Source organism: Tamandua tetradactyla, chromosome 20, assembly GCF_023851605.1.
Source record: "Tamandua tetradactyla isolate mTamTet1 chromosome 20, mTamTet1.pri, whole genome shotgun sequence".
NCBI lineage: Eukaryota > Metazoa > Chordata > Mammalia > Pilosa > Myrmecophagidae > Tamandua > Tamandua tetradactyla.
In genome coordinates this window covers 44,281,321-44,295,919 of record NC_135346.1, presented here as the reverse complement: position 1 = coordinate 44,295,919, position 14,599 = coordinate 44,281,321, and the positions used below count along the sequence as shown (strand labels likewise).

Here is a 14,599-nt window from a genome sequence, read left to right as displayed (position 1 = left end):
TCCACATGAATTTGAGGATCAGCTTTTCCATTTCTTCAAACACCATTGAAATCTTGATAGAAATTGCATTAGATTTGTAGATTACTTTGGGTAGCATCACCATCTTAGCAATATTAAGTCTTCCAATATAAAAACAGGCAGAGAACCAGATTTGGCATATAAGCCATAATTTATTGCCCCCTAGCAAGAATTCACAGACACCAATACAGCGAGGCAGGATCCGCAGATGTACTTTGGACCATTAAGTGCTTTTAAAAAAAAGTGAGAAGACAACTTTCTGGGAAGGTGGCAGAATAGGATAGGCTGAGTTGACCCTTGCTCCGTGGAATGACTGGAGAAAGAACAGAGGACAAGTAGGATAACAGTTCCAAGGAATGAATGACCAGAGAGTGGCTTCTACATTATATAGTAGGACCTGGATGAAAAAGTGGAGACATTGCAACTGAGAGGACAAGGTGAGTTTACTCAGCTGTGACTACACCTGGAGCAGGCTGGGACGTGCAGGAGTGGGTGGCACAGTCCCGCACTCCTGCCTACCTCTGCAGGGAGCTTGGGAAATCTTCCCTTTTAACGCCGCAGCTGGGAGCTCCAATGGGGAACCCAGAAGCCAGCAGTCTGGGTCTACCCATGCGCGAGAGACCTTGCTGCTGGGGCAGAGTATGTGCCTCCACCTCTGAGCCAGGCCGCTGAAGCAGGAAGAGAGCCTGTCTCTTCTGAATCCTCCTTAAAAGGTTTCCAGTGATTAGATTAAGCGTCACTCATTGCAGAAGACACTCCCCTTGGCTGATTACAAATGGAATCCACTTTAGATGCAGCCAACGTGATCATGATTTAATTCTATGAAATGTCCTCATAGCCACAGATAGGCCAGCACTTGCCCAACCAGATAAAGTTGACACATGAACCTGACTATGACATCATCCAACCAGGAAGTCAGAAGAGACTCCCTGGGAAGAGGCTTCAATTCCAGGAGCCTGCCCAGTGGGTGACATGAATGTCAAGTTGAGAGATTTATAATCTATACAAATGAGGACCTCAGATATCAAGATGCTTAAGCAGCAACTGGTCAGTGCCTAGGCTTTACCACATCCATCCCAGGTTCCACCACACCAACACCCCTAAAATATATCCCCACCCCTGATGCACAAAGTCCACATAGCTCTGTGTCTGCTGGATATATTTTTAAAAATTCACAAAACCGGGCGGACCACGGTGGCTCAGCAGGTAAGAGTGCTTGCCTGCCATGCCCAAGGACCCGGGTTCATTTCCCAGTGCCTGCCCATGTAAAAAAAATCAAAAATAAAAAAAAAAAATAAAGGCAAGCCTTTCTCAAAAAAAAAAAAAAATTCACAAAACCATTGCTTTCAGAAGAATATTCCCAAACTTGCACCCATAGCTGGGCTGTCTTGTACTGGGTATAACGTGGTGAGAACAGACCCAAGCCTGGGGTTAAGGTTCATGCTGCTGCCTCTGAATCTACCTCCCATTCTGCAGTTTCAGACAGACCTGGGAGCTCCTTGAAAATGGGAAGAGATGTCTCGCTCAAACCTGTGAGTGGAATGTTCTCCTTACCCTCTCAGTTTTGCTAGCAACTTCCCTTTACCCTCTTCCTTCCCTTTCACTTCCCGGCATTTTTGGGAAAAAGAGCAGAGAAAGGAATTGCCATATGTCTCCACATCCAACCCATTAAGTCCACCACGTCCAGCAGTCAACAGTCAGGGTCACACACGTGTGCACGCTGTCACATATTCAACACCTGAGACTTGAGAAAGAGACAGACATTACATGACTGATGAACATTTTTCATTTGGGACAAAGAGGGAATAAGTACCACAGTGAACTCATTGCCTGCATCTCCCCACGTGGCGTCAATACATCTGGAAGCAGTGCACTCCTTAGAAGTTTAGAGCATGGTTAAGGGGAGAAGGGGAATGTTCTTCATTTCAGAAAGGCTAAGCTAACAGGTGGAGGCAGGGCTCGTCTCTCCAGCCTTACCCAGAAGGGAGGAAAGGTTTTGGGTGAAGGTGTCAGCTCTGTCCACCAAGTGGACTCAGGGCTATAGAGTGTTTCTCACCTTTCTAAACTTGCAGCCTAGCACCTAGACTCTAATGCACACAGTGGAGATATTATAAGCTACTTATCTTTATTGTCTCTGACCATTCCTGGAGGACTGAAGGGGGATTTCTGTCCCTGTTGGACTTGTGTGGCCCCATCCTGCCCACTGCTGTCTTGAGGTTAGGAGAATGAGTGAGTAGGGGCATGACTGCTTGAGCCATGGCTGAAGTTGAAACTTCAATGAAATTTATGCTTCACAGGTCCCTAGAGATGTTTTTACATAACTTTTTTGGATAACTTTTAAGCCAAAATTAAGGAAATTTTAATGTATTTTGAATATAGGATATCTGTATAGAGGGACATGAAGGACAGCCCAATGGCAGTGGATGTCCAATGTCGTGTCAGTGCCCCTCTCTAAGGAGGGTCTTCTTTTAGAGACCGAAGCAGGCATTTCAATAGAAGCTCCAGCTCCCTCTTCATCTGAGCTCACCCTTCCGGGACACAGTAATCCTCCACCTAGAGGTGGTGGAGACAGACTCAACACCCTCCTATTTGAACAACAAGGTTTTAAACGGAAATTTTATTCTAGGCAGGGAAAACAAAAAATGTGGTACGTGGGGAAGGAAGATTTATGAAGGAGGGCGGGAGAGGCACCCCAGAAAGCAGGTCAAGGGGCAGTGGCGACGGCGGCCGGGGGGACCTGGCACCTTTGGCACCGGCTGGTGGGCCCCGCTGGGAGCCACTGGTTCATTAGCAGGGACAGGAGAAGTTCCACACAGACGCAGTTCCTGGAAGACTGGCGTTGATCCAGTTGGATTCTGCATGAGACGATAACTATTCCCACGTCTCAGTGGGCAAATCCATTGCATGATATGGCGAATCCTTTTCCCTTGGCTTTTGTGAGGCCCCTGTCCCTTTGGGGGCAGGGACTGAGGTGTCAGGGTTCCTGTCGATTCCTCTGTGTGGGGGCCAGGGTGATCAGCATCTCCATGGTGGGGGAAGGCTCTAACTCTCCATCCCCTCCAGGTGTCTCCTAGTGGGGGCCCCTGATGCTCCTCTTGTCCCATATTTGCATCCACAGTGCTGTTCTGGAGCCTCCAAGGGGACTGAACCTTAGGATCCCTATACTTGTCCTGCCCCTGGCCCCTCCCTTTATCCTGCAGGTGGATGTAGGGACCTTTGAAAGAGGCTGTATCTCCTCCGCCCACACTTGCGGCCTCAGGCTCAGAGTTCTTGGAATTCACAGTGTTTGGACCAGGAGACCCGTCATTGGCACAGGCAGGAGCCTGGTTCTGTGGCTCTCCCTTCAGTTGGAGGTTTTGCTCTATATGAGGTTGGTCTTTATTGTGCTCCCCAAAAAGCCTCGGTGATGTGGAGCATCCATCTATGACTAGACTCCCTAGCTTGAGCTGTTCTTCACTGAGGAATTGGGAACCTCCAAACTGACTGGTCCTTGGGGAATCTCCTGATTTGGGTCTGGGAACAGTGGGCTGTACTATGTTGGTGGATTCTTCATCTATTTTCTGCGTTTGTTTGGCGATATTCAGGAAAGGAGTGGGTGCTGGTGTGTCCTGATCAAGGGCAGGTAAGTCTCCAGGTGTTTTAGAATTGACATCACAGCCATGACCCTGTTGTGTTAGAAATAACTCCTCTTTCTCCGAGCATATTGTTATGTCTGCTTTCTTCACAGCTCTGGTGTTCAGGAGCTTCTGAAGAATAATTGGAAGGTGAACGAAGGTTTTAGATGCCACATGGCTGAATTCAGGGTGTCCCTGGGGTAAGACCTGTGAATAATGAAAAGAAAAACACCCTTTATGGAGAACAGAGTGTGAGAAGGTGGAAGGAACTTGCTCTTGCCTGTATTTGCCTCTAGGAGAAAGCTGAAACAAGCAGGCACGTGTCCTGCCAACCCAGGGGACACTGTGGAGATGAGCTGTCTGGGCCACTGTTCTCTAGAAAGGGAAGAAAGTCAGAGTGAGTCAGCATTAAGGGAGCATAAGTGGTGGTGGAGTGGAGGGGCCAGTGGTGGAAGATGGTAGAGGAGGGACTCAGTGGAATCCAGGCAATGGATAGGTCGAGTTTGGAGAAAGAGTGATAATCTGAGGGTGTGAAGTCAGGGAAGGACCGCCTTCTCTGACTCTTCCTTGACCCTGAAGGAATGAGAGGGTGGAACTCAGTTCTCTCTCTCCTCTCTTAGGCCAACTGCAGTCCTTCACTGTGCATAAACAATGTGACGTTCTACTTCAATTTCATGGGATCCTGTGTTCCTTTCCTGCTCTTCTTTTTAAACTGTGTAAAACATTTCCCATTGTTCCTTCTTTGGAAAGCTCAGTGAAGTGCTGTGCTGACCTGACCCTTTGTGATATTGCCATCGGCATCCTCTGCTGAGGACACAGTGGTCTCTGGCCTCTAGTGTACGTGTGCTCCCCCAGGTGGGATTCTACTCCCTGAGGCCACAGCCAGTGTTTAGTGTCAGACTTTCAGAGACTCAGCCTTGCTCTCTAGACCATCCCTAAGAAGAGGCTTTGCTCACAGACATCAGATTTGGGAAGGAGGATGCTGAAGAATTGTCATGTGATCCTGCCCCACAGACGTATCTTACACTGTCTTAAAATCTACCCTGGGGACACTCAGTAGCAGTGCTTAAATTATACCGTGGAGTCCTCTCCCACCTCCAGAGAGATTCGTCCTTGAGCGTGGATAGAAGCCCCTCTGCCCGCTCACCCTGTTTCCCTAAAGGAAAGTTTCTCATCCTTCCCGACAGGACCCATCTCTGGAGTCTGTGCAGCCATAAACTGATTTACTCCAGTGAGAGGATCAGGGTGAGTCCACTCTGCTGGGGGATGGCTCTGGGGCCCCCTTACCTGTTTATTGTCTCCTTCTTCCACAAGTAGATTCCTGTGAAGGAGGAACAGAAAAAGAAAGAGCAACATCCCACATGAAAAGTATAAGAAACAGAAAATGGTCCACATGGTGGAGTTCATGCTCATCGTCCATGGGCCTCCGGGGCTTCTGGGATAGAGAACTATCTCCATCTTCTACAGTGCACACCTGCCTCAGGCAAGACTGAGCTCTGGGCACAGCGCCTGGGCTACCCAGAGGTCCAGACCCGTGTCACAGAGGCACAGAACGCATCTCAGGGAGGGGGAGGGGCAGGCAGAGGGGGAGCCCAGCCCCTCCCCCACCTCAAAGACCCCCTCCAGCCCAACCTGCTCCTTGCTTCTTACCCATCCCAACCTCTATAGGATTTACAGTATATTCGATGCATCCCTTGCTGCAATTTTCTACTCCCTCCACCTTTACGTGTTGGCCTTGTCAGCTTTGACTCTTTCAGTTCCCCATATTTGCATCTACATTGCTGTTCTGGACCTTCCAAGGGGACTAAACCTTAGAATCCCTGTACTCGTCCTGTGCCTGGTCCCTCCCTTTATCCCCCAAGTGGATGTAGGGACCTTTGAAAGCAGCTGTATCTCCTCTGTCCATACTTGGGGCCTCCGGCTCAGAGTTCTTAGAATTCACAGTGTTTGAACCAAGAGACCCATTAGTGGCACAGACAGGAGCCTGGCTCTGTGGCTCTCCCTCCAGTTGGAGGTTTTGCTCTGTATGAGGTTGGTCTTTATTGTGCTCCCCAAAAAGGCTTGGTGGTGTGGAACATTCATTTATGACTAGACTCCCTAAATTGAGCTGTTCTTCAGTGATAATTCAGAACTTCCAAACTGACTGGCCCTTGGCGAGTGTCTTGATTTGTGTCTGGAAACAGTTGTGACGACCTAGTGGAATTTATTCCAAGCATGCAATGGTGGTTCAATACAATAAAATCAACCAATGTAATACACACATTAACAAATCTAAAGGGAAAAATCACATGGTCATCTCGATTCACACTGAGAAAGCATTCAACAAAACTTAGCATTCTTTTCTAATAAAAATACTTCAAAAATTAGGAATGGGGAGGAAACTTCCTTAATATGATAAAGGACATATACGAAAAACCCACAGCCAGCATCATACTCAACAGTGAGAGATTGAAAGCCTTCTTTCTCAGATCAGGAATGAGCAAGGATGCCCCCAGTCACCACTGTTATTCCAAATTTTGCTAGAAGTTCTAGCTTGAGCAATTAAGCAAGAAAAAGTAATAAAAGGATGTAGTAAAACTTTAATTATTTGCAGATGACATGATCTTATATTTGAAAAATCCTGAGATATCTGTGACAAAGCTCGTTGAGCTAAAAAACAAATTCAGCAAAGTGGCAGGATACAAGATTAATATGCAACAATCGGTTGTGTTTCTATACACAAATAATGACCTAATTGAGAAGGCAATTAAAAAAAAATTCCATTCACAATAGCGACTAAACGAATCAATTATCTAGGAGTAAACTTAACCAGGAATGTAAAGGGCTTATACACAGAAAACTACAAAACTTTGCTAAAAGAAATCAAAGAAGATCTAAATAGGTGGAAAGACATTCTGTGTTCATAGATAGGAAATTTAAATGTTGTTAAGATGTTAATTCTACAAAATTGATCTACAGATTTAATTCAATACCAATCAAAATTCCAACAACCTATTTTGAAGACTTGGAAAAGCTAGTTACTAAATATATTTAGAAGGGAAAGTGTTCTTATATCACCAAAAACATCTTTAAAAAGAAGAGCAAAGTTCTACTTCCTGACTTTAAAGCTTATAATAAAGCCACAGTGGTCAAAACAGCATGGTGTTGGCACAAAGATGGACATACACACGACCAATGGAATGAATTGAGAGTTCATAAATAGACCCTCAGATCTATGACCAATTGATTTTTTACATGGCCCCTAAATCCATTGAATTGTGCTAGAATATTCTTTTCAATAAATGGGGTTGGGAGAACTGGTATTCATAGCTAAATGAATGAAAGGGGACCCCTACCTCATACCTTATATAAAAATTAGCTCAAAATGGAACAAAGACTTAAATATAAGAGCCAGTACCATAAAACTCCTAGAAGAAATAATAGGGAAATATTTTCAAGACCTAGTAATAAGAGTTATCTTCTTAGACCTTATACTGAAAGCACAAACAATGAAAGAAAAAAGTAGATAAGTGGGAACTCCTCAAAGTCAAATGTTTCTATGCCTCAAAGGATTTTGTCTAAATGGTGAAGAGTCAGCCAACTCAATGGGAAAACATATTTGGAAACCATATATCTGATAAGGGTTTGATATCCAGTATATATAAATAAATCCTACAACTCAACAATAAAAGAACAAACAACCCAATTATAAAATGGGCAATTCCCTGTGGCCTCCAGGTGGATGTAGGGAACCTGGGCACTAGCCACAGCTCATCTGCACAGGCTCTGGACCTGGGGCTCAGAGTCCCCAAAAGACAAACTATTTGGTTGGTGGACCCTTCACTGGCACAGCCAGGACTCTGGCTCTTTGGCCTTCCCTCCAGTTGGAGCTTTGACTCTCTCTCAGAATGGTAAACAATGTGGTTTCCCTAAGAAACATTGTTTCCCTACATCTTACTCCCCTAGAAGGCGTGGTGGCATGGGGCATTCATCAGTGACTAGAAACCTTAGATTGAACAATTATTTATTGATAGATTGGGAACATCCAAGCTCACTGGTCTTCAGGGAATTTTTTGATCTGCATCTGGGAACAGTGGGTTCCATGGCCTTGATGGTTTCTTCATACAACTGCTCTGGTTGATCATCAGTTATCAGGAAGGAAGGGTGTCTTGCTTAATATTAAGTACTCTAAAGCTTTTTAGAGTTGAGTTCACAGTCCTGCCTCTGTTGTCATGGAAATAATCCCTTCTTTTCTTTCTCCACCCACCTTGGGACGTCTGCTCTCCTCCTGACCCTTTTGTCCAAGAGCACCTGAAGAAGGTGGGGCTTCAAGATGTTACATGACAGCATTTAGCATGTTCCCTGAGTAAGACCTGTGAATGATGAAAGAAAGGCACCCTTTCTGGAGAATAGAGTGTGAGATGATGGAAAGGACAAGCTAGTGCCAGATAACTGCCTCTAGGAGAAGGCTGAAATGAGCAGGCTCAAGTCCTCAATTCTTGAGAGTGCTGGAAAAGAAGACATGAACTCATAGGGATACTTTTGGGATGGGCCTATACAGATAATCTGGGATTATCTCCTTTATCAAGTTCACTTGATTAGCAACCTTAATTTCTTCTGCAACCTTAATACTTCTCAGTATATGTAAGATATTCACATATTCTGGAGATTAGGACATGGATATCTTTGGGGAAATATTTTTCTGCTTACTATAATGGTCAGATGACAAAAAGTATTAGAAAAACCTCACAAATCACAAATACATTCTCCTTTATGAAATCTTTGCTGGTATAAACTCATGTCCTTGAATTTATTTTTATTTTTACTTCCGAAAAGCAGGGAACTGACCTCAGTGTTGTAAAATATGATAAAAAAAACTTTCACAGAAGAGAAATATGGAAGAAAAAAGTGACGGTAAGATCATGGTTATGGTTTGTTTGGGAAGTCCTTTTTTGCTATCAGGCAGATTATAGAGCTTGCAATAAATCTTTTATACTGCAGACATATTTATCATATTCATAAATTCATTCAATTTTCATTATAAGACACTCAATTGGGAATGCTGGAGAATTCTTCTAAATGCATGCTCTTGATTAAAAAGAGCACAATAGCTGTAGACCAGAATTGGTTAAAAGAGTTATAGTGAGAGAAAGCAGTGGGAATTGATGTGAGTAATGTTTTCTATCCATACTTTGAAAAATCTTTTAATTACACGTGTGAGTGAATGGAAGAAGACCTCCTGAAATAAATTTCATGGGGTTGTGGTGTATGGTTCTTTTTAAACACTAGGATCTTATTTACTAATACTTTGTTGAGGATCTTAGTATCTACATTTGTGAGAGATATTGGCCTGTAATTTTCCTTTTTGTAAAGTCTTTATCTTGTTTTGTTATTAGGATCAGTGTGGCCTCAAAGAATGAGTTAGGATCTGCTTTCTCTGCTTCTATTTTCTGAAACAGATTATAGGAAATTCGTTTAATTTCATCCTTAACTGTGTGGTAGAATTACCAGTGAATACTCTTGTGCTTTCTTTTTTGGAAAATTATTAACTATTGATTTGATTTATTTTATAAATACAGATTTATCCAGGTTATTAATTTCTCTTTGTGTGTAATTTGATAGCTTGTGTCTTTTAAGGAATTGGTCCATTTCATCTTGGTTATCAAATATGTGGCACAGAATTCTTCAGAGTATTCTTTGATTATTATTTTCTTTCCTTTGATTATTATTTTTTTTCCTTTGATTATCATTTTAAAATCCATGGGATCAGTTGTGATGATACCCTCTTCATTTCTTATATTGATAGTATCTTCTCTTTTTTCTCTGGCTAGACCCTGTGCTGGTTTGAATCTGTAATGTACCCCAGAAAAGGCCATGTTCTTTTAATCCATTCTTGTGGGTACAGATGTACTGTGGGTGGGACACTATGATTAGGTGTTTCAATTGAGATGTGACTTATCCGATTCAAGGTGGGTCTTAATCCTTTACTGGAATCCTTTGTGAGAAGCTAAAAGGCAAAAAAAAAAAAAAAAAAAAGAGAAAGCTTAGATTGCACAGAGAAAGAAACACTCAGAGATCTTGAAAGAACCACTGAAGCCAAGACCTAAAAGCAAGAAAACCTGGGAGCAAAGGACCAGCAGACTTTGCTTTGTGCCTTCCCATGTGACAGAGGATCTCTGGATGCCACTGATCTTTCTTCAGAGAAGTTATCATCCTGTTGATGCCTTAAATCAGAAATTTTCATGCCCTTAGAACTGTAAATTTTAAACTAATAAATCCCCATTGTAAAGGCCAACTCACTTCTGGTTTATTGCTGTCTGGCAGCTTTAGCAAACCAAAACAGACCCCTTAAAATGTCATTGATTTTATTGGTCTTTTAAACATAGCTTTAGGTTTTGTTGATTTTTTCTATTATTTTTTTGTTTGTTTTCAATTTCAGATAATTTTGTTCTAATTATTATTTCTCTTCTTCTGCTTTCTTTAGGCTTAAGTTACTCTTTATTACCTAGTTTCTTAAGGTGGAAATTTAAGTTACTGTTTTAAAATGTTTCTTCTTTACCAATATGGGTATTCAATGCCATAATTCTCCCTTTAAGCACTGCTTAAAGGATAAACCAAAGCTGCATCCTACAAATTTTGATAAGTTGCATTTTTGTTTTCATGTATTTCAAAATATTTTTAAATTTATCTTGAGGTATATTCTTTCATTCATGATGGATTATTTTGAAATCTGCTGTTTAATTTTGGCATATTTCGGGGTTTTCCCAGTTATCTGTTACTGATTTTTAGTTTAATTCCATTGTAGACCGAGAAAATACTTGTTATGGATTTCTATGCTTAAAAAATTGTATTTTGCATGCTTTATGGCGGAGTCACATTTCATTCTTTTTCCATATGAGCATCCTATTATTGCAGCACAATTTGTTGAATTTTTTTGTTTGTTGGTTGGTTTTTGTTGGTTTCTTTGTTTGTTTGGGAAGTGCACGAGCTGGGACTCGAAACTGGGTCTCCTGCATGGCAGGTGAGACTTCTACCACGGAACTACCCTTGCACCCCTATACTTTAACATGTTTAAGGTGTGTTTTATGGCCAAGAATATGGTCTATTTTGCTGAATGTTCTATGTGAACTTCAAAAGAATGTGCATTCTGCTGTTGGATATGGTATTCTACAAGTATCAATTGGATCAAGGTGGTATCTATTCCAGTAATCTACGTCCTTACTGATTTCTCCCTGCTTTATTTATCCATTACTGGCAGAAGTGTGTTAAAATCTCAGACTATGATGGTGGATTTGTCTCACTCTCCTTCCAGTCTATCCGCATGTGTCTCATTTATTTTATTAGGTCCATACACATTTAGGATTTTTACACCTTCTTGGAGGATTGACGTCTTTATCATTACGTAATGCCCCTGTATCCCTGATGATTTTCTATGTTCTGTTATCTGCTTTGTCTGAAATGAACATAACTACTCTAGCTTTCTTTTGCTTAGTGTTAGTATGGTAATTTAGTTTCCTAGGCTCCTGAAAGCAGATATCATGAAATGGGTTGGCTTAACAATGGGAATTTATTAGCTTACAATTTGGGGGCTGTGGAAAACGTCCAAATCATGGCATTATCAAAATGTGCTTCTTTTTCCTGAAGACTGGTTGAAGGCAATCCTTGATTCCTCTGTCACTGGCACGGCACGTGATGATATCTGCTGGTCTGTCCTTCTCTTTTGGTTTTCCTTGCTTTCAGCTTCTTTCTTTCACAGCTTTTTCTCTTTGTCTGAATTTCATTCTCTTATAAAGGACTTCGGTAAGAGTGATAAGACTCATCCCTGGGCCACACTTAACTAAGATATTCTTATCAAAAGGTCCTATTTACAATAGGTTTATACCCACAGGAATGGATTAACTTCAAGAACATGATTTTCTGAGGAACATACAGTTCCAAACTTACTTATATATATATATATATTTTACATGTTATATATATATATATATATATATATATATATATTATCTTTTCTCCATCTTTTTTTTTCTTTTAACCTGTGTCTTTATATTTAAAGTGGGCTTCTTATAGACAACACACAGTTGGATTTTCTTTTTAGTATCCATTCTGATGATCTCTGCCTTTTTATTTTTGCATTTAAACAATTCACATATGAAGTGACTATAGTTGTATTAATATCTACCATGTTTGTAACATTTTTCTTTTTCATTGTATATATTCTTTGTTTCTTTTCCTCTCTTTTTCTGTCTTCTAAGTTTGAACTGAACATTTCGTATGATTCTATTTATCTCCTCTCTTAATGTATCAGTTATACTTTTAAAAATTTTTAGCAGTTGCCCTAGATTTTAAAGTATACATTTCTGAGTAATCAAAGTCCATTTTCAGATAATCCCGTACTACTTCCCATGTAATTTAAGTACCTTTTAACATTGTATTCCCGGTTCCTCCCTTCCATCCCTGTGGCATTGCTTTCATTTCTTTCACATATCCATACATGTAATCACCCAATACGTTGTTACTATTCTTGCTTTAAAGAAAAGTTCTATTTTAGATTAAAATTAAAAAAAGATTTTATCTTTGTTTTCCAAATATCTGCTTTTATATATACAGATACAAGTTTCTGAAGTATGTCATTGTCCTCTTGTCTGAAAAAACTTTCTATATTTTCTTACAAGTGAGGTTTGAGTGTGATGAATTATGAATTCATCAGTTTTTATTTGTCTGATAAAGTCTTTATTTTTCTTTCTTTTGAAGGATAATTTTGCTGGATTTCGAATTTTGCTCAGTCTAGAATTCTAGGTTCGTGGGTTATTTATTTTTATAAACTTTATTTTATTCTACTCTCTTCTTGCTTGCATAATTTTTGGTGATAAATCCACTGTATTCTGATTTTTGTTCTGCTACAGGTAAGGTGTTTCCTCTCCTCCTCCCCCGCTGACAGCTTCTTTCAATATTTTCTTTTTGTTTTCATTTTCTTGCAGTTTCAATATGGCATATGTAGGTGATTTGTTTGTTTGGTTTTGGTATTTATCCTACGTGGGCTTCCCTGATGTTCCTTAATGTGCAGTCCGATGTTTGTCACTAATTTTGGACGACCTTTGATTGTTATTACTTTAGGTATTTCTTCTGTTCCATTGTCTCTTCTCCTCCTGGCAGTCCAATTATACATATATTATGCTTTCGTAATTGTGCCACAGTGCTTGGATGTTCTGTTAATTGGGGGTGGGGGGTGCCGCTGCTGCTGCTGCTGCTTCTTCATCTTCTCTGCTGCCTCTCTTCCTCCTCTTCCTCCCCCTCCTTCTTCTTTTGCCTTTGCATTTCTGTTTGGGAAATGTAAACCTATTAACCTATCTTTGAACTCACTAATCCTGTTCTTGTTTATTTTGAGTCTGTTGATGAGTCCATTAAAGACATTCTTCATTTCGGTTATAGTGTTTTTTTTATTTCTACCATTTCCTTTTGACTCTTTTTTAGAGTTCTCATCTCTCTGCTTATATTACCCATCTGTTCTTACATATTGCCTATTTTTTTCATTAAACCTTTATCATATTAATCATAATTATTTCAAATTCCCTAATTCAAATAGCTGTGTCATATGTGAGTCTAGTTCTGATGATTACTTTGTCTCTTCAGACTGTGATTTTTTTTCTAGATTAAGCATACTTGTAATGTTAATTGAAAGCTGGGCCTGTTGTATCAGGTAATCAGAAATTGAGGTACATAGGTCTTCAGTGTGGGGGTTTATGGTAATCTGGTTAGGAGTTGGGCTGCATTTAGTGGTCACTGTAGCTGTAGACATCTAGGTACGAGGGCCTTCAGGGCTTCCAGGGTTCCTGTTTTGGGCTCCTCTCTTAATTTAGGGCTCCCTAAGTTCTTCTCCTCAGAGAGAGAGTCTGTGTCTTGCTGCTCTTCCAGCTCTAATCCATGAAGACCTGTTGCCGTGGCAGTGGGGTGTGGGAGATGAGGAGCATGTGATAATCTTCTAATTATATCTCAGCCTTTTAGTGACACCTGTGTCTTGGGGCTGAGGCTCTTACAATTGTTTCTCCAGTGGTATAACTTTCTCCACCCTGGTCCTTACACCTTTTCCTAGAATTAGCATTCTCAATTTATTTTTTAAATATCTGATCCACGTTGACTGTATTTTTTTTTCAATGTTTTTGAGTGAGTGAGAATATTCTCTGAACCCAGATAAGACTCTGACAAAATTTTCTCTTCCCCCACCCTCTTGGAGAGAAGGCCTTGATCATGGATAAGGCCCTTGGCATATTTATTATTGACTACTCTTTCTCTCCCCACCACCAAACCAAGAGGGTCTTTCTAGGTCTTAACTGTAAGAATTCGCTGGGATTTCTGGCACTAAAGATCACAAAACCATGTGGAACTCCTAAGATTATATTTCTTCGAAGTTTCTCATTCTTGGACTAAACCACATTCAACCTAATGGAGTTTGCTTTGCAGGATTCCAGACTTGTTTCAGACTTGTGACCACTTCATCCTATGCCTGTCTCACTATTGTATTTTGGAAGCAACTAAATTGTTTCACAGATCCTCAAATGTAGAGGAATTTTGCCCCAAAGTGGGTCATACAGAGTCTCATCTATGCTTGATTTAGATGACGAGATTTGTGGCTTTTTGAATTGATGATATTTAGATGAGATTTTTGAACTTAGACTTGATGCTAGAATGGGCTTAGTCTGGGATGAAATTAATGCATTTTGCATATGGGAAAGATCTGAAGTTTGGAGGCCCAGAGGGCAGAATGTAGTAGGTTGAATTGTGTCCTTCACAAAATGATATTTTCAAGTCTTAAACCATGTTATCTGTGAATGTTACCTCATTTGGAAAAGGGTAACATTTTTAAATAGAAAATTTAATCAACTATGATGAAATTATGTTGGATTAGGGTGGGTCCTAAATTCAATGATTGATGTCTTCAAAACAACAAGGAGAAGGAGATTTGGGCAAATGCATAGACACATAGAGGT

At 40.8% G+C, this 14,599-nt stretch overlaps 1 protein-coding gene across 1 annotated transcript; it reads right to left on the bottom strand.

Annotated features, from left to right (window-relative positions):
• Window positions 1-2,603: 2,603 nt before the first annotated feature.
• On the bottom strand, window positions 2,604-5,174 carry LOC143664073 (uncharacterized). Its single transcript, XM_077137583.1, has 2 exons — window positions 4,920-5,174; window positions 2,604-3,839 (listed from the first exon to the last, which is right to left on the bottom strand). Exons 1-2 carry the CDS (start codon window positions 5,088-5,090, stop codon window positions 2,685-2,687), a joined length of 1,326 nt encoding a protein of 441 aa, XP_076993698.1. The 5' UTR covers window positions 5,091-5,174; the 3' UTR covers window positions 2,604-2,684.
• Window positions 5,175-14,599: the final 9,425 nt, after the last annotated feature.

What these genes read in the sequence shown, in the direction of transcription:
- LOC143664073 (XM_077137583.1), bottom strand. Translation starts at nt 5,090, where the DNA reads ATGGAGATAGTTCTCTATCCCAGAAGCCCCGGAGGCCCATGGACGATG. An exon ending in AAGAAGGAGACAATAAACAG is followed by an intron (nt 3,840 to 4,919) that starts GTAAGGGGGCCC and finishes CATTATTCACAG; the next exon opens with GTCTTACCCCAGGGACACCC.